At 37.3% G+C, this 20,110-nt stretch overlaps 1 protein-coding gene across 3 annotated transcripts in view; it reads right to left on the minus strand.

Moving 5' to 3' along the window:
- ARIH1 (ariadne RBR E3 ubiquitin protein ligase 1) overlaps window positions 1-20,110 on the minus strand; it is a 116,635-nt gene that overhangs the window by 11,680 nt on the left and 84,845 nt on the right. For all 3 annotated transcript variants that reach the window (XM_021099101.1, XM_021099102.1, XM_021099103.1), the window contains 6 exons: window positions 13,357-13,423; window positions 12,530-12,636; window positions 9,241-9,283; window positions 8,216-8,287; window positions 4,484-4,614; window positions 715-772 (listed from right to left, as the gene is read on the minus strand). In XM_021099101.1, the coding sequence (XP_020954760.1) occupies window positions 715-772; window positions 4,484-4,614; window positions 8,216-8,287; window positions 9,241-9,283; window positions 12,530-12,636; window positions 13,357-13,423 (478 nt within the window). The remainder of the gene's footprint in view (window positions 1-714; window positions 773-4,483; window positions 4,615-8,215; window positions 8,288-9,240; window positions 9,284-12,529; window positions 12,637-13,356; window positions 13,424-20,110) is intronic.

Below are 20,110 nucleotides of genomic sequence, written 5' to 3' on the forward strand. Positions count from 1 at the left end.
GAGGCTACAGCTCCGATTTGACCCCTAGCCTGGGAACCTCCATATGCCGCGGGAGCGGCCCAAGAAATAGCAAAGGAACAAAAAAAAAGATTTTGGAGAGGGACAACTTGGGGATTTCAATACAAATAGATGAATATAAGGAATGATTAAATTCCTGGCTTCTGTAATTATGACAGAATTAACACTAAGAACTTAGTGTTATTGAATATAACCACACCTAGTGTTTGAATCCCTTCTACTATAATAGCGGCATATTTCCTTATCCAGTAACAGAGAAATCCCCACCTCCTGAGACAGTTCATTCTAAATCAGTTCACCTATAACCATCAGTGTTTCTTGATGAGCTACAAGGTAATTTATTAATTAAAAAGATGTAAGACTGCATATAAATAGCAGCAGTGCCATTTAACAAATACTGTTCTCCAGTGTTCCTGCTAGAGAGGGAAAATCTTGACACTAAGACCACTGAAACCTGAAAGTGTTCTACATGACTTAATTAATTTAAAAAATGCAGACAAACCTATAAAAGAGGAATGCTCTTGATACACATTTTACATAAGATGCCCTTTCTACATGTACACAGATAAACAAAATTTACTGGAGTGCCTTTCAACAAATCTTTCAGAATTGAACACTTCCACTAAATTATTCCCTAATCAACCTATTATAATGCACGTTCCTGTTCAACTGTTAGCTGAAAATAAATGTACTTACCTCTTGTGCGTCTCTTGCTGCCTTTGCATCATCCTCATTATAGCGGTTACAGTTGTACCTTGAAATAAGTGAAGAGGATTCCATAAAGCCATAAATCAATGAAAAGGGAACAAATCAGAGAATTTAGCCGGCTTTATCTAGAACCAATAATCAGATAAACAGGTACAAAAAAAACACCTAGTATTTGAATCCTTTCCATAAAAGTGTAGCAGTTCTTTACTAGCAATAGGCAATTCCCCACTTCCTGAGGTAGTCCATTCAAATCAACTTACCAATAATCATTAGAAAACAGTTATTTACTCAGCTTATCTTCACTTTTATACACTAAAGAGAATCAGTAGCATGCTATTACGGTTTACACAAATCACTGAAAACTTAGTAACATACAAAATGAGGACCAAGGGAAAATTCATCCAGAGAAGTCGGGTTAGAGGGAAGATGTAAGACTAGCACTTCCCTTGCTCTGAATATTCCCCCCTTTCTTTCCTGGAGGCCTACATTATGGGAGCAGCTGAAGTTTACAGAGAACTTACTATATACCATCCACTCACTAAGGATTTTAACCATCCTATCACATTTAATCCTCTCAATCACCTTATCAAATATGTTTTTATTATCCTCATCAAACAGATGAGGCATCAGGTTTTGAGAAGATAACCAACTTACAGTCACAAAGCTAGAGGTTCAGAGATGGAAATTAAGCTTAATCTGCCAACTGAGGCTCATGCTCTTAACTAGTGAGTTCATGTCTTCAGAATCTTCCAACAGTCATCTTTTTAGAAGCAAAGGAGGAATTTTGAATTTAAATCTTGTTAAACTGGATTGATTATTCCAGTTATCAGGATAATGATTTATGTATCAATATACCTCTTTGATGTTACCCCAAAATACATATAAGATTCTTGTATTAGTATAAGAAAATCATCAATACAACCAAGAAAAACAGTATACAGTTTAAGTGAAATAAAAAGAGATGAGGACAACACCTTTCAGCAAACCTTTAAAGCATTCCACTAGGAAGACACAAATCTATTATTAATACTGCAAGAAATGGTCAATTAATCCTGAATGTTCCTGTCTATATTCATAACCTAGGCCACAAACCTCTCAGTCCATGCTAAAATCTACAAAACACTTGCTAAACCATCATCCAAAAAATACCATTTGATTCTGAAGTTTCACATAAGAGAAAAACTATGTGGTTCATATGCAGTTTGTAGAGTCAATCAGAGACTTTGGAAATTTGGGATTACATTCTCTGCTCCCAATCTTTGGTACCTTTCTATTTTCTACAGGTACTCAGAAATGGCTCACTGATCTCACCTTCAAGATTTTAAAAGTAACCCAGACCACATTCATTGGAGTCAGGAGATTTATTAATTTTTCCCTAGATTGGTTTATAATCCTCACCTAACCAAAAATTACTCAACTTAGCCCAAAGGTTGCCTCTCCTTGCCCTCTAATAGTCTAACTGTTAATATCTCCTCTACCTATATGATAACAGCCTTAAAAGCTTTCCTTTTGATATTTTAAGCCTCAATTCATTCTGGGCTTTACTCTGCAAAGATCATTAAGAATTTTAAGGCCAAGAAAGCAAGTAATGGGAGTTCCCGTTGTGGCGCAGTGGTTAACGAATCCGACTAGGAACCATGAGGTTGCGGGTTCGGTCCCTGCCCTTGCTCAGTGGGTAAACGATCCGGCGTTGCCGTGAGCTGTGGTGTAGGTTGCAGACGCGGCTCGGATCCCGCGTTGCTGTGGCTCTGGCGTAGGCCGGTGGCTGCAGCTCCGATTCAACTCCTGGCCTGGGAACCTCCATATGCCTCGGGAGCGGCCCAAGAAATAGCAACAACAACAACAACAACAACAAAAGACAAAAAAAAAAAAAAAGCAAGTAAGATGAATCCATCTATACTTATATAACCAGAATTTTGAGGATTCTGAGGCACTTTCAGATTTAAACAAGAAAGCATAGCATGATTCATTTGCAGTGTTAATTCTAAAGGCAAGACACAGGCAACATTTTTGAACCCCTGATCCAGGCCATTTTCACTCTTTTGTATCCAGCCTTTTTTTTACCCTTTTTAGTTTTCGATACAGCACATTTAAAATTTGAGTTGTGATCAGAGATTTCCTTAAAAACATATAAAAAGTCTCTTTCATAACTCTTCCCCATTCCCGCTCCTTTTCACTAGGCTTGTTTAAATACAGTCAAGTGAATTTAGTTCCTCTGAACACTCTAATCTTTCAGTTAGCCATCCTAAAAGCTACACCCTAAACACTCTAATCTAATCAGTTAGCCATCCTAAAAGCTACACCCTAAACACCTTTCTTCGGCTGACAGCAGTAAAATCACATGCTTTATTTCCACTTGTCCAATTAGTTTTTACTCAGTTTAGATTTAATACCAGACAAGTATTCCCTCTTACTATTCTGCTACTGAAACAAATGAAGATTCCAATGAAACTAAAAGGGAAGACTTGCCATTGTCTTAGATTCAGATCCTCATCTTGTTTTGAACTTGCAATTTCTTCCCTCCCATCCACTCTCTACAAAGCAGCCACATGTATTTTACTGTCTTTACATACATGTTGAGACAATGTATGTGAAACACATAATACAGAGCCTTCCTCCTCATCTAAACTACAGATCCAATCTTGCCATTCCCAGTTAAAATCCTTCTAATAATGTCCGGAATACTTTAGGTCCCAGTCTACTTTTTTCCCCCATTCCCCACAACTTAAGAAGGGCCACAAACTCAAACACCAAGAAGAGACAGAGAAGTAACACAAATTAATGAAATAAGCAATCTGCACATTACAACACATCAAAGTATTTTCACTTTTACCAAGAGATATACTAGCTCCTATTTATCTCATTTTGAGAAAAATGTATCAAGGCATCTGCAGTCTAACCTGCATTTCCCCCAAACAGATTAGAAACATGCATGGGACAGATGAGAATTACTACCAAATGTGACTGGTGCCATCATGATACATGAAAATGTCAATAAGCTTCAGTCTTTGAGAAAATATTAAAGCAGAAGGTAAAGGCTCTATCTAAAGGGCTACTAATCAATTCCAAGGGATTTTATTTTACTTATTTTTCTGACCATGCCAGCAGCATGTGGAACTTCCCAGGCCAGGGATCAAATCTGCACTGCAGTTGTGACTGCCACAGTTGCAGAAACGCTGGATCATTAATGCACTGTGCCACAAGGAAACTTCCCATTCCTGGTGATTTCTGCCAAGCCCTTCCTTTATTTCAAAGAAAAGCTAAAAACTGGATCGCATTGGGCAATTTTCCAATTTTTAAAGTATGGGACAAATTTTTTGTTTAACAATGTGCGAGACAACTAAAACACAAATATGGATTGGGTTTTCCAATAGTCTCTTAGTTTTCAACTATTGTCTAGCGAGACATATTAAACAATGTAACTCTTTTCTTAATACGTCAGGTACCTTCACATCAGTCTATCTCTGTTCATGCTGTTCCTTTTGCCTTGAATGTTTTTCCTACTACTTTAAAAACAAATGAATCCTCAATCCTCCTTAAAGTTCAACTCAGTTGTTCCCTCCCCTGTGAAATAAGCCTAATTAATCTCTTTGAGTATCTTGCATATATTTCTAACACTGGTCACACATATATTCATTTATTTATTTAGCTCCCTAGGTGAATGGTGATTTCCATGCAATAGAAACCTTATTCATAATACGCCACATACATCACATACTTGTGTGAATACATTCTTCCCTTCATTTCCCCAACCTACCAGGCAGATCCATGTGGTTCCCAAGGGCCAAGACACACCCAGCAAAACTCTGCTTTACAGTTCTGGTTACGACAGACCATGTGATTACAACCGCCATCCTTCTCAATTGTGACATGGCATTTGGGACATTCCTATGAAGAGAAACTATAAAGTTGGTGTCAATGCTACACTGAGGAGAAGCCAGTTCTAGATTTGGTTTATTTTTAAATACTACATTTACTGTGATTAATACATGTGAAGCACTTAGAACAGTGTCAAACATTTAATAAGTACTACTGAAAAATGAGATACTATTATTACTGGCTTTTAAGGATTTTTTTTTTTTTTTGGACAGCTGGGGAAAAAATGTTAAGGAGTTATTTTTAGTGGGGTTGAGGAAATATTTTAAGTAACTTTTAACTATACACATAGAAATAGTAGTTTTGTGAGAGGTAAAACAATTTGTTCATATAATATACTCCTCTAGTATCATCAAGAAGTAATTACTGAATACTTCCTATACACCGTTCTTAGTGTTTTATATACATTAACTCAGAATCCTCATAGTGGTCCTATTCCTATTTCCCTTTGTCAGATGAATAAACTAAACAGAGAAAAATTTGAGGCTAGCCCAAAGCCACACAAGTAGCAAATGGCAGAGTCAGGATTCAAACCCAAGCAATCTGGCCTCAAGAGTCAGGCAGGCAAGACTGGTAAATTGTTTTTGTGTCTACTGAGTTTTCCAACTTTCTTCTGTCAAGTACCCTTGTTTTAAATTTTTCTCATTGTGGTCTATTTAAAACTGTGCTATATAGAGATCATGCTTTTTCTTTTTTTTTGTTTTCCCCAAGTCTTTATCATTTTCTTGGTAGCTAATGAGCCAAAGGTATAATCCTGCAGGTACATGTTTTGTTTTTTCTCTTGAAAAAAATCTAGAAAATTCAAACTGGCATATAATTTTTAATAAAATTATTAATAAAATGTAAAGCTTGTATTTCTGCTGTATGTATTTGTGTTTGATGACTATTTCTCCCATAAAGGAGAACAGCCTACACTGCCCATAAAAGAAACTGTAGTAATTTAAAATAGATCAATATGGCAATTTTTATTATACATTTTAAATCAAATTATTGAAATCAGTCACATAAGAAATAATACATTTTCCCAAAGAAGCTAATTCCAGGCTTAAAATATCTATCTCATTCTATATTTTTTGGCTCTAATTAACTAATAGTATTAATTTCTCAATATGTCAACAACCTACAAAAATGTACTAAAGGAACTAAAACCAAAAATAAACTCCTGAAAAGTCTCAAGAGAAAACTCATTTTATTTTTCTTTTCTTTTTTTGTCTCTTTAGGGCTACACCCATGGCATACGGAAGTTCCCAGGCTAGGGGTTGAATTGGAGCTACAGCTGCAGACCTACACCACAGCTCACAGGCAACAGCAGATCCTTAACCCACTGAGTGGTTCCAGGGATTGAACCCACGTCCTCATGGATACTAGTCAGGTTTGTTACCACTGAGCCACGATGGGAACTCCAAAAATGCTGTTTCATATAAAACTGCTGAGCAGATAAATCTATTACAAATTGCATTCTGACTCTACCTTGTAAACAAAGTCAAACATATTCAAGCCTAAATTCTCTATTTTAAACATCTTGGAATATTCAAGGATTTTTCTAGATGCAGAAAGAAGGCTACAGTTTAATCAAACTGGCAGGGAAAATATAACTGCCCTATCCTAAATATTAGTTTGACAGCATATTTAAGGATTCCGAGACTTTAATGAAATTTCTGGTAGGGAAATCTTCACTTTTCAAAAAAGAATGCTTGGCTAGGAAGTTATTTATTTATTTTCTTCTTTTTATGGCCATTCCCAAGGCATATGGAAGTTCCTGGCTAAGTGTCAAATCAGAGCTGCAGCTGCAGCTTAACTCACAGAGCGAGGCCAGGAATTGAACCAACAACCTCATGAACACTGCCAGGTTCTTAACTCGCTGAGCCACAATGGCAACACCAGGAAATTTTTTTTAAATAACAAAATCAATTATTTTTAGATACTATAGTAAAGTTTTCTTAAGTTATATTTAACATGATGATTTTAGCACAGATATATTAATTTCAACACTACATTCCTCAAATATGTGGACATTTATTTTATGAGCTAGGACTCAATGTTTCACTGCTAATGCTTTCTGAGTGAGAGAAATGTATACATATGTTTTAATCTTTTGGAGTTGAGCAGAGTACTGATGGTATAAAATCATGTACTAATGGCTATCATTTCAGCACTCCTTCTTATCAGTGTCTTCTGACTGAGTGATGGAAAGAGTAACTCTGGGTCAAACAATTCTGTGTTCTCTTTCTTTTCTTGGCCTTGCCCACAGCATGTGGAAGGTCCTAGGCTAAGGATGAATCCCACACCATAGCAGTGAAATCAAGCCATAGCAATGATGACATCAGATCCTCAACCCACTGAGCCACCAGGGAACTCCTAGTATTCTTTAAAGCATCATCTTCACATGTGAAAGACAATAATAAAAATAGATAGCCCATGAGTAATAACCCTACTATCCATCACCCAAGTCACTTCCTATGTATGGATAGATTGTAAGACTGAATTAAAGTTTGGATGTTGATACAATTTTCTACTAAGAAACTGGCTGGTTACACAGATGGGATTCAAATGCCTGCTTATTACTTAGTGATAGAAAAGAAGTCCTCTCATAAAGATAGGACTCAAGATTACTTGCATTTGTAAGACACCTGTCTAGGGTTAAAGTGGTTCATGGCACAGTGAGACTGAATTTTGAAACCAGAATCACAAGCAGTGTAATTCAAAAAATTAAAAACAGGGAGTTCTCTTGTGGCGCAGCAGGTTAAGGATCCAGTGTTGTCACTGCAGCAGTTCAGGTCACTGCTGTGGCGTGGGTTTGATCCCTGGCCCAGGAATACATGGGCTTGACCAAAAAAACCTCAAGGATATTCATATTATCCCAGAGCTTCTAATTCTCAGGATTCAAGTCTCTTAATAAATTATATTTTGGAAGTTTAACATGTTAAAAATTTTGTTAAGCCCAATTCAATTACATAATAAAAAGTTACTCAGTTATTCTGACTGAATACTGCCCTAAAGAATGATTCCTTAAAAGTTAAACCCTGGGCTTTTAAAAAGCAAAAATATAAAATAACCTAGTAATACTAAACTAGGTAGAATAAACTCTACAATACATTTGTATACTACAAGATACCCAAGAAGCACTTGAAATGGCATTATCAAACTCCAAGGCAGAAAAATTACCCACTACTATTTTTCTGATAGAAGAAAACTTCTAAAGCAGAGTACTGTGCACACTGCAGTAATTAATAAACAGTAAAGGAAAATCAGTATTATTTCTTCATTTTATGGCTACACCTACGGCATACAGAAGTTCCTGGGCCAGGGGTCAAACTGGAGCTGCAGCTGTGGCCTCTACCACAGCCATGGCAACACTAAATCCTTAACCCACTAAGGGACACCAGAGATTGAGCCTGCATCCTCATGGATACTAGTTAGGTTCTTAACCCAGTGAGGCACAGTGGGAACTCTGGGAAATTATTAATAGGTAATCACTTTGAAAAGAAAAAGCAAACTTTGAGGAAAAGTAAAACAAGGCCTTTTACTAGGTAAACTTACTGCTTTTGCTAGTGCTGTTACACCTATCCTCATCAGTTTCAATACTAAGAGTTTACCGAAGGAAAATACCAACCTTTGTGTTAGCTGCAATCCAATTAGAAGTTTCACTGTCATCATCACACTTTTTAATCCACTTCTTCAACCACTGTTTGAAAACAAGAACTGTTAGATAGAGTACCACAAAAGACTTAAGAAAAAAGAAGAGCAAATTACTTCATCACGTAAATAGTCAAACTTAAATGTAAAAGCCAAAGGATAAGATTATCACTGGGTTTACATCCTTTTAAACCAAGAAATCCTGTGATTCTCAAATCTAGTCCAGGTAAATACAAAACCAGCCACAGGAAGACTTTCTCTGGCTGAAGCTAAGTGGGGAACCTTGAGCTTGATGAGAAGCCCAGCTGCAAAGTGTGTCACCCCTGTTAGCTAATTATAAAGGCTTCCAAGGGAGGAGACTTAATCATCAGTATCCTGATAATAATCAGGAGATGATTTACTCCTAAGGAATGTTCTCTGAATAATTGCGAAGATCATCTGAAATAAAAAAGACAAAACATACTCTTTCATCCACTAGTGGATAAATAAAATTGTGGGCTGTGGCTTTCAGTCATCATGTCTTAGAAGTACTCTACTACCTTATTTAAAAATGAAAATGCCAGGAGTTCCCATTGTGGCTCAGTGGTAACAAACCCGACCAATATCAATGAGGACATGGGTTTGATCCCTGGCCTCGCTTAGTGGGTTAAGGATCCGGTGTTGCCATGAACTGTGGTATAGGTCGCAGATGCATATCAGATCCTGAACGTAGGCTGGCAGCTACAGTTCCAATTTGACCCCTAGGCTGGGAACGTCCGTATGCCATGGGTATGGCCCTAAAAGTACAAAAAAAAAAAAAAAAAAAAAAAAGGAAAGGAAAAAGAAAAAGAAAATGCCAGCGGAGTTCCCTGGTGGTCTAGTGGCTAGGACTTGGCACTTTCACTACAATAGCCTGTGTTCAGTCTCTGGTCTGTGAACTGAAATCCCTCATCAAACTGCTGCACACCCTGACCAAAAAGAAAACAATGAAAAAAGGGACAGGGGGAAGCCAGGTAAACTCACCTTACACTTTACAGGGTCATGCCAATTTTCTCCACAGTTAAAGCTGTTAAGTGACACAAGAGTCACAAGAGTTAAAGCATTATCCTATATACTGTGAGTAAACAAACAACTTCATGCCTCATAGTCCCTCAGTACTTTCACCAGTTACTGGTGAATGGCAAATAAAAGGGCAAGAATCATGTCTATTTTATTCTACAGTAAATTATTTAGGATTTAGTATTAGGATCAGCATATACTGGGTGTGTGAAATGAGGAATGACTTGAAAGCATGAAGACATGCTATGATAACAATTTCATAATACATGACTATCTTAACAGCTACCAAACTGTTAAACAATGCAATCAGTTTAGTTACATCTGTATTTTTCAAATAGTTTTTAATATGTATAATTCTTTGCTGCAACCATTCTCTAACTGAAACCAAAATAAAATCATTTCACTAATTTGAAATTAAATTTTAACCAATGCTGGAATTCCCGTCGTGGCGCAGTGGTTAACGAACCCGACTAGGAACCATGAGGTTGCGGGTTCGGTCCCTGCCCTGGCTCAGTGGGTTAATGATCCAGCGTTGCCGTGAGCTGTGGTGTAGGCTGCAGATGCGGCTCGGATCCTGCGTTGCTGTGGCTCTGGCGTAGGCCGGTGGCTACAGCTCCGATTCGACCCCTAGCCTGGGAACCTCCATATGCCAAGGGAGCGGCCCAAAGAAATAGCAAAAAGACAAAAAGACAAAAAAAAAAAAAAAAAATTTTTAACCAATGCTTCATAGGCATATATGAAATATTTTAAGACTCTAAATGAAGAGTAAAAGTCTGACTTTATAGGGTAATTCTATAATTTAGTACTAACACACAGTGACCTGTAGGAAGCAAACAGGTCACATCTTTGCATAATCCAAACAAACGAACCCCAGCCCAGCAGAGATAAATTGTACCACAGTATAAAACAAAAGATTATGACTAAACATTCTCTAAGACAAATATTAACTGCTAATTCCTGTTTTCTAGGCATATGGTAAATACATGTTTAACAAGTATAAATTAATAATAAACACAAATGCTTGTGAAAAAATAAACATGGAATGGCTAATTGATTAGTTAATGAAATAATTTATAAATGCCAAAAATCCTTTGCAAATTAGAATTAAGTGCTGTAATTTAAGTCAAGATAATGGTTAATTTTTGGAAAAGAAGATGAGGAATGGGATGGAGAAGGGAACACCAAGAGGCTTTAAATATATCTGTCATGTTCTATTTCTTGGCAAAAACAAAATACTGATTTTGATTAAGCTGGGTTATACCTAGGTAAGTAGCCATTGCTTGTTATTCTCTATACTTATGTCTACATTCAAAATATTTCATACTAAATGCATATGTGAAATTAGGTAAGGAATCATATTACACCCTCTGTCTACAGGAAACTCTGAAACAATAATGCCTATTTAATTTTTACCAAAATAGTATGTATTTTATACCAATTTAACCACTATGAGTTTATCTACTCTTTTCAGAAATATTTAGTATTTAATGAAGTGCAAGTCTAATCCTATAGATGTCTGGAGAGAAAAAGAATGATACAGAACACCAATAAAATGTCTATTTAGGAGTTCCCATTGTGGCTCAGTGGTTAACAAACCCGACTAGTATCCATGAGGACATGGGTTTGATCCCTGGCCGTGCTCAGTGGGTTAAGGATCCAGTGTTGCCCTGAGCTGTGGATGTAGGTTGCAGACACAGCTCGGATCTAGCACTGCTGCGGCTGTGGCGTAGGCCGGCAGCTGCAGCTCCAATTCGACTCCTAGCCTGGAAACCTTCATACTCCATGTGTGCGGCTCTAAAACGACAAAAGATAAAAAAGAAAGTCTATTTGATAGTTATAGAGCCTCTTGGCTTGATTAGCTTCTCATTCCTAAAAGATCCATAAAGGGAATGGAAGATCATTTTAATTCTTTAATATGGGGTATTGGAAATACCCTGTTAAGTTGAATCTAGAAGTCAAAGGCTAAAGACTATGTTATAGAACTCCCAAGAATGCATGTTACCAAGAGAACTGTGGCCAGAGGCCCCACAGAAAAACTCTTAGTTAAAAAAATAGCACATCTAGGAGTTTCCTTGTGGCACAGAGGGTTAAGGATTCAGCATTGTCACTGCAATGGCCCAAGTTCAATCCCTGGCCTAAGAACTTCCATATGATACAGATGCGGCCTAAAAAACAAAACAAAACAAAACAAACAAAAAATCCCCAGTATATCTAATCAACCGAGTTTTATCTTTCTAAATGTATTTGCATTTTTTTTCGGTCTTTTTTATCTTTTCAGGGCCACACTTGTGGCATATGGAGGTTCCTGGATAGGGGTCCAATCAGAGCTGTTGCTGCCAGACTACACCAGAGCCACAGCAACGCCAGATCTGAGCCTCGTCCTTGACCTACACCACAGCTCACGGCAAGACTGGATCCTTAACCCAATGAGCAATGCCAGGGATCAAACCCACAACCTCATGGTTCCTAAGTGAATTTGTTTCCACTTCGCCACAATGGGAACTCCGCTTTTTTTTTTTTTTTTAGGAGTAAAATTACTTGTCAGAGCAAAGGAATTTAAAATCAAATAAAACAAAACACCTGTTTATTTTATTTCCTGAGATAACCTAAAAACAGATCAGAAGCCATAAAGGCACCAAACATAATTTACAAAATAAGCAGTTAATCAGAAATGAGAACTGAATTCCTGTTCAGATCTTTAAGTCTGCTCCTATATAAGTTCCAGTGAAGCAGACAAGTAAATGTGACTACAGCTGCATTTTTCCCCCTAAGAAAATGAATCCAAAAATTAGAGCAACAAAGAAAGAGGAAAAATTATTTCAATATGTGACTTGTAGGAAATTCCTTCGTGGTGCAGCGGGTTAAGGATATAGTACTGCAGCAGCTGTGGCAGAGGCCCCAACTATGGTGCAGTTCAATCCCTGGCTCGGGGACTTGAACATGCTGTGAGTATGGCCAAAACAAAAGAGGAAAATGTACCTTTTAAATCAATTTTTTTTAATTAAAAAAAATTTTTTAAAGTATAGTTGATTTACACTGTTGTGCCAATTTCTGCTGTACACCAGAGTGACCCAGTCATTCATATATATATTATATGAATAATATATACTATTATTATATATTATAATATATAATACTATTTAAAATCAACATCACCCACCTACCTCAAGTAAAGAATTTTTTCTACTATTTACTACTGAAAATAACTAGAAAAGCTACATGCACTATTCCAATTTAGGAATCACTTGCTTACCAAAACTGGCGCCCACATTTGCAGCGAACAGGTTTAGCGTCAGGATATTGAACTTTCACAACATGGTGGCAATCTGGGGCAGGACACCACTTTAACAGTCGATTACACTGACATACAAATTATAAAATAAAAAATGACAGCAAATCACATCATGATGGAAGATTTCCTATTACACCAAACAATTACTTACATTACCTCCCCACACTCACAAAGTGGGGATGAAATCTGCAGTCAATACTTAATCTTTTACACCAATGCTTTTGGATATACTGTTTTTCTAAGATTATAGATCCCTTGAAGACCTGGTATAATAAAATATATAAACTAATTACCTATTATGTGATCAAGCATCAGTGTGCCTATGGTTCTACTGAAGGGCAATTTTAAAAGATGAAAGAAAACAAGATATGCTTCTACTCAGAGAAGAAATTTACATGCTATAGAATAGTATGAAACAAACTAAGGGATACACATGGAATTTCTCTCTTTGACCATAAAAAACTCTTCTAAGAACAAAATCTACTTACCATACCACAGGAAAAAAATGCATTTTAGTTCTCCAAAAGAAATATTAGCTTATGAAGTACTTTTATTATAGCACAAAATGTGGCTTAAGTAACACTCCATGAGAACTCAAGTTTATTGACCATTTCAAAAAATGTATTCCTAAAAATTGCTATCTCCTAGAAGATCTGACCTTCAATTTAAACTCCAATAAAAAATGAAAATTACTTTCTACAATTAAAATTCCAGGTTATACTGGTATTTCTATTAATAAACAGAATTCCTTTTATTTAAAGAAAGAAAACTTACAAGAAATCACTTACCTCTACAAAACTATTTGTTATTAAATGCTGATACTTTAATTTAACTTTTGAATCTGTGATCAGGCGCCTAAAAGTGAGAATAAAAACAGTTTATTAGGAGATTTTCAGCTAAGAGTATTTTCCACATTTATAAAATTCCAATGCTGTTATAAAAACTGCCTTAATTTGAAAACACTAAAATACACATAACCTGTCAACAAATACAACTGCAGTAATCAAAACAATAATTTCAAAGTCTCTATGTTTATTTTGGTAGATGCTTCCCTCTGTTTTCTTTTCCTTTTTGTCCTTACCTACAAAATATTAACTTTTGAAGTATTTTTATTATAGGCCAAACATGGCTCAAAAAACATTCCATGAGAACTCAAGTTTATTAACCATTTCAAAAAATATTTTCCTAAAATTGCTGGGCCAGGGATTGAACCTGTGCCACAGCTATAACCAGAGCCACAGCAGTGACAACACTGGATCCTTAACCTGCTGAAGCACAAGGGAACTACCTCTCTCTCTGTTTCTTAAATTCTAAGATACCCCCCCCCCAAAATCAGTGCCCCCACCCCCCACTTTTGCTTTGTAGGGCCTCATCACAGCATATGGAAGTTCCCAGGCTAGGGGTTGAATTGGAGCTACAGCCACTGGCCTACACCACAGCCACAGCCAACACCAGATCCAAGGTGCATCTTGGATCTACACCACAGCTCACGGCGATGCTGGATCCTTAACCCACTGAGGCAGGCCAGGGATCAAACCTGCATCCTCATAGATACTAGATGGATTCATTTCCACTGAGCCACAATGGGTACTCCCAAAAAATCAGTGCTTGAAATAAAGGAATATCAACAGAAATGTTCACAAACAGATCTAGGTTTTGTATATATAATTATGATGGCTCCTTCTTCTGAAATTTCTTGGTAATTTATTAGAAATGCTTACTAACTGCAACCTGTCTTTCCTTGTCCATCTAGAACACTATATAATTCACAAGAATTTCTTGAACTCATAGGATCCCAGGAAAGTGAAAAACCCTGAAGCTTAAGTTTCATTAGTTTTAATGGCAAATACTCTCATGTTTTTAAGAAAATGACGGAGTTCCCGTCGTGGTGCAGTGGTTAACGAATCCGACTAGGAACCATGAGGTTGCGGGTTCGGTCCCTGCCCTTGCTCAGTGGGTTAACGATCCGGCGTTGCCGTGAGCTGTGGTGTAGGTTGGAGATGTGGCTCATATCTGGCATGGCTGTGGCTGTGGCCAGCTGCTGTAGCTCCAATTATATACCTAGCCTGGGAACCTCCATATGCCATAGCTGTGGCCCTAACAAACAAACAAACAAACAAAAATGCATAACACAATTTCACTAAAATACTTTCAATGAACAAGAAAGTTTTGTACAACTTGGCCTCATGTAATTCTTGAGTTTCTTATCCCACTCACTGCTCTTCTTCCACAAGACCCTATATCCTGTCCTGTGCCATTTTCAGTGTATTCCTCTCACATCTATATTCTTTCAAAATACTATGGATCACCCTTTCTCAGAGGTTTTTGTTTGGGGCTATTTCCCTTGGAAAGGAAACAAAAGATGATCACAGTGGGGCTCTGAGGTGAGACAGCTTAGGTTTGAATATTGGTTTCATAACTTATTAGCTATGAACTGAGGGTAAATTCTCTGACTTCTCCATTTTTCAGTTTACTAATCTATAAAATGGATAGCAGAAAAAGAGCTGTGAGATAGAATAGTGCATGGCAAATAGTAATCACTCAGTAAGCACTTAGATTATTTTATTTTACTCAGCTAATATTTATTATTACTCAAGAAGGCCTTTTCTGACAATTTCCCACAGCAGTCTAGATGTAAATCAACACCCCTCAGTTCTCATGGCACAATATAAATCTTTTATAAAATGTGTCACAATTTTCATTAGACAGCTATCTGTATAATCATTTGTTTAATATCTGCCTTCCTGCTTCCTTTCCCCCAACCTAACAATAAGCTTGATGGAAAGATCTTTTATATCCAATACACTGCCTGGCCTCAACATTTTGAAGATGAAGTATAAAGAGAATTAGTGTACTTGGCAGTTCCTCAGAAGTTAAACAAAGAACTACAACATGACCCAGCAATTCCACTCCATGCCATATTATTTTCAAGAGAATTAAAAAAAGGTGTTCAATAAAAATCTTGCACACACATGATCAAATAATAACACAATTTTTTTTACAAAAAGTGGAAATACAGAGTTCCCTGGTGGCTCAGCATGGTCACTGCTGTGGTGCAGGTTTGATCTCAGCCACTGCAGCTCTGGTTCAATCCCTAGGCCAGGAACTTCCATATTCTGCAGGTGTGGCGGTAAAAAGAAAAAAGTATTAATTGGAAAGAATCAGACTCAAAATCAGAATCCCTGATTTCCGAATCTTACTGATTTTCAAATACCTTACTGCTATTACCCACAATGCTTCTCTGATATGACAAACTTTAATGACATCTTAGAGATGACTATAACTTGAGCAAATAAAGGTCTGCAAATAGCTACTAGGCCTTAGTTAATTTGGTGATAGGGAAGAAAAAGAAAGTGATTTCCCCTATCTTGGAAATACTAAGCACTCTCAAGAAGACAAGTGTCAACCTGGCTATTGATAAGCTAATTCTCTACACGAAGTACCTGCTGCCATCACTTAGGCTGAAAATATGCCAACTCTCATCATAGAAGTCAGCTCTTTATGAAGGTAAACATAATGACTTCTACTGAATGCCTTCTTTTCTCCGGCTTTTTCAGCTGCACCCTCAGCATAAAGAAGTTCCAGGCCTGGGATCAAATCCGAGTCAGAGCTGTGACCTACACCACAGCTGCAGCAACGCTGGATCCTTAACCTACTGTGCAGGGGTGGGGATCGAACCTATACTGTTACAGAGACAATGCCTGATCCCTAACCAACTGTGCCACAGTGGAAACTCTGAAACCAGGTAACTTTAAAACACAAGGATTATTTTTGGTATGTCAAATACTAAACTATGCCTTATATATCACCCTGAGTAACTCAATAATATCATACTTCAATTTAGGACTAATGATGAAATGCTTTTCTTTGAAAAGGTTTCTTTCCAATTACAGACAAGTATAAAGTAGGAAATAAAAATCATCTGTAACCCTAGCACTCAGGAAGATTAATCACTCAACATTCTTAGGAACCTGGACCCTTCCCTCTTTTTTGGTAAGGGTATGGTACATAATTTTAAATAGAGACCGTACCACATATTATTTTTTTGTTTTGTTTTGTTTCAGCTACACCCATGGCATATGGAAGTTCTCAGGCCAGGGACTGAATCCAAGCCAGAGCTGAAAATTACACCACAGCTACAGCAACACCAGATCCTTGATCTACTGTGCCAAGCTGGGTACTGAACTGGCACCACCACAAAGACAAGCCGGATCAGTAACCCAAGGTACCACAGCAGGAATGTATATCTTTTTTGTTTTTTTGTTTGTTTGTTTTTTAAAAACATTATTATAGGTACTTTCCAATGTCTTAAAATAATCCGTATTTTAATTATATTATTATTTAATTAAAATATTGCAAGACACCGGAGAACTTCCATAAATCTTTTTTTAATGGCTGTACCACACTCCATCTTCTCCTGCTGGCGGGCATTTGGGTTGTAGGATTATGACAATGTGATGATTAATATCTTTATAAGAGGCAGCACTATCACTGCTATGGTTTGGGTTTGATTCCTGGCCCAGGAATTTTTGTATGCCATAGGTACGGCCCCCCCAAAAAGAGAAAGAAATATAACATTTACTATCATCTGAATACATCTAATCACAATCAAAGGTCAAAATGACCTTACAGTCATCTCTGGCTCATCTCCTTCTTTTATCAAAGCCTTAACCGAATCTACCTTGAAAACAGAACCAAAATCCAACCATTTCTCTCCACCTCCTTGGCTACTCAAACCACCTCCTTGGCATTTCTCTCCACCTCCTTGGCTATTCAAACCATTGTCTCTGGTGGTTTAATAGCCTCCCATTTAAACCACCCAATCTCCCTGCTCCCATTTATGCTCTTTTTAATACCAGGAGTCAGAGTAATCTTCTATGACCTCTGCTCAAAATCCTTTCACGACTCTATCTTAAAGTCCAAAGACCTTATAATGGCCTCTAAGACCCCACAGAATCAACTTCACCCAGCTCTCCCACACCTTCCTCTGCTTCCCTTTAATTTATAACTTTACATTAATAGCCCAAAAACATTTTTAGGAGTTCCCTTGTAGTGCAGCAGTTTAAGGATAGGGCATTGTCACTGCAATGGCGTGGGTTCAATCCCTGGCCTGGAAATGTTCACATGCCATGGGCACAGCAAACAAAGAAACAAAAAAACCCAACGTTTTTAAAGTTTTAATAATAATAACCAGTAACTTAACCCCAATCTGTAAAACTTTATCTTATTAATTACCAAAACTTGACAAATTATTTCATTTTACATTTCATGAGATGAGGGAATTATTTCAGTATGAACTCTGATCCCTTAAGCATATATAACAGACAGTATACAGTAACATTTGTGATAAATTTCCTACTTAGAATACAAAAGTAGTGCTTTTCTATTTCATTGTACAGAAATAATGGGGGCATTTATTCTACCATGAGACATACAACTTTAAAGTCGTATGTTTTTGGAGTTCCCATTGTGACTGCGGGTTAAGTGTCCCTGAAAATGTGGTTTTGATCCCTGGCCTCACTCAGTGGGTTAAAGATCCGAAGCTGCCGAAAGCTGCATCATAGGTCACAGATGTGGCTCGGATATGGTGTTGCTATGGCTGTGGCGTAAGACAGTAGCTGCAGCTCCAATTCAACTCCTAGCCTGAGAAGTTCAATATGCCACAGATATGGCCTTAAAAAAAATTAATTAAAAAGTTATATGTTTTCCAAGCATTCTTCATAAATCCTCTGTAGCCTGCCTTAAAAACAAATACACCTTGGAGTATGCAAAGATTTCTTCATGCAGAATGTTCCAGGCCAGCATGCATGCAGAAGTTCCTGGGCAAGAATCACAACAGTGACAATGCCAGGTCCTTAACTTGCTGAGCCACAAGGGAAGTCCACAAAAATTTCTTAAGTAGCAATAATCATAAATGCAGGGAAATGATAAATAAACTAGATCCCATTAAGGTAAGCTTTTTTTTGAGTTTCCGTCGTGGCAGAGAGGAAATAAATCTGATTAGGAACCATGAGGTTGCAGGTTTGATCCCTGGCCTCGCTCAGTGGATTAAGGATCCAGTGTTGCCATAAGCTGTAGTGTAGGGTGCGGATACGGCTTGGAACTGGCATTGCTGTGGCTCTGGCGTAAGCCAGCAGCTGTAGCTCGGATTCGACCCATAGCCTGGGAACCTCCATATGCCGTGGGTGCGGCCCTTAAAAAAAAAAAAAAGAAAGAAAAAAAAAAAGACTAAATAAATAAATAAACAAAATTTTGTTTATCAAAAATCATTCAGAGAGGGGGAAAAAGGTAAGCTCAACACTGGGGAAAATAGTTCTTAACGCATCTATCCGACAAACAGTATTTAAAGTATTTAAATTTCAGAGTATTTAAAGGATTCTCAAAAAGTAATTAATAGGCAAAATAACAAAATTTTAAGAATGGGTACTTCATAAAAAGGGATAGCCAAAGAAAGGTGTTCATTATCTACCAGGGAAATGCAAATTAAAACCACAATGAGATATCCCTACACACCTATGAGAATGGGTAAAATTAAAAAAGACTAGTGATACAAGTGTGAACAAACACTAAAGTAGTAACACAGAGGAGGAGTAGAAGTAAAACCACTTTGGGAAAGCAGATACATACTTTGGCAGTACCTATTAAGAGATAAAAATCTCACTCCTGAGTATACACCCCAAAGAAATCACAACGTGCCTACCCACATTTAGGAATATTCTTTGCAGTTTTTTTCACAGTAGTCAAACCAAAAAAACCTCCAAGTGTCTATTATTGAGAGGATGAAATACTCCACAGCAAACAAACAAAACCCTAAAAAACATACATACTTAACAACATGCACATTATCTCAAAGACATACATTTTGTTAAACAAAGTAGATACACAGAAAAAGATTATGTGCTACATAATTCCATCTGAATGAAGTTCAAAAACAGGCAAAGTCAGAATACTGCCTGGGAAGGGGGACAAGGACAAACACCCTAAGTACTAGAAAAGCTCTATACCTTGATCTGGGTGGTTAGCAAAACATACTTTTTAAGTTAATGTACTTTACACACTTTACAGAATTTTTTTAATTTATTTTTTTATATAGGGCTACACTTGCGGCATATGAAGGTTCCCAGGCTAGGGGTCCAATCAGAGCTACATCTACCAGCCTATGCCATGGCCACAGCAACGCTAGATCCGAGCCACATCTGTGACCTACACCACAGCTCACACAACACCAGATCCTTAACCCATTAAGCAAGGCCAGGGATCGAACCTGCACTCTCATGGATACTAGTCAGGTTCGTTACCGCTGAGCCACAAGGAGAATTCCCTGAATTTATTTTAGAACTTAAAAAAAAAAGTACAGTGAAAACCAATACATTGGAAATCGAACCTATTATAACTAAACAAGAATGATGCATTTCCATTGTAAAAGATGAGATGCTCTGCTAGACTGGGATTAACATGTCTATTGAAGTTTAGTTTTTTTCTCTTGCCTCAGATAGTACAAACTGTATGACTTCACTTAAGGATCTATGCGGCTTCACAACC

The sequence above is a fragment of the Sus scrofa genome, chromosome 7 (genome assembly GCF_000003025.6).
Source record: "Sus scrofa isolate TJ Tabasco breed Duroc chromosome 7, Sscrofa11.1, whole genome shotgun sequence".
In the NCBI taxonomy this organism is placed as follows: Eukaryota; Metazoa; Chordata; class Mammalia; order Artiodactyla; family Suidae; genus Sus; species Sus scrofa.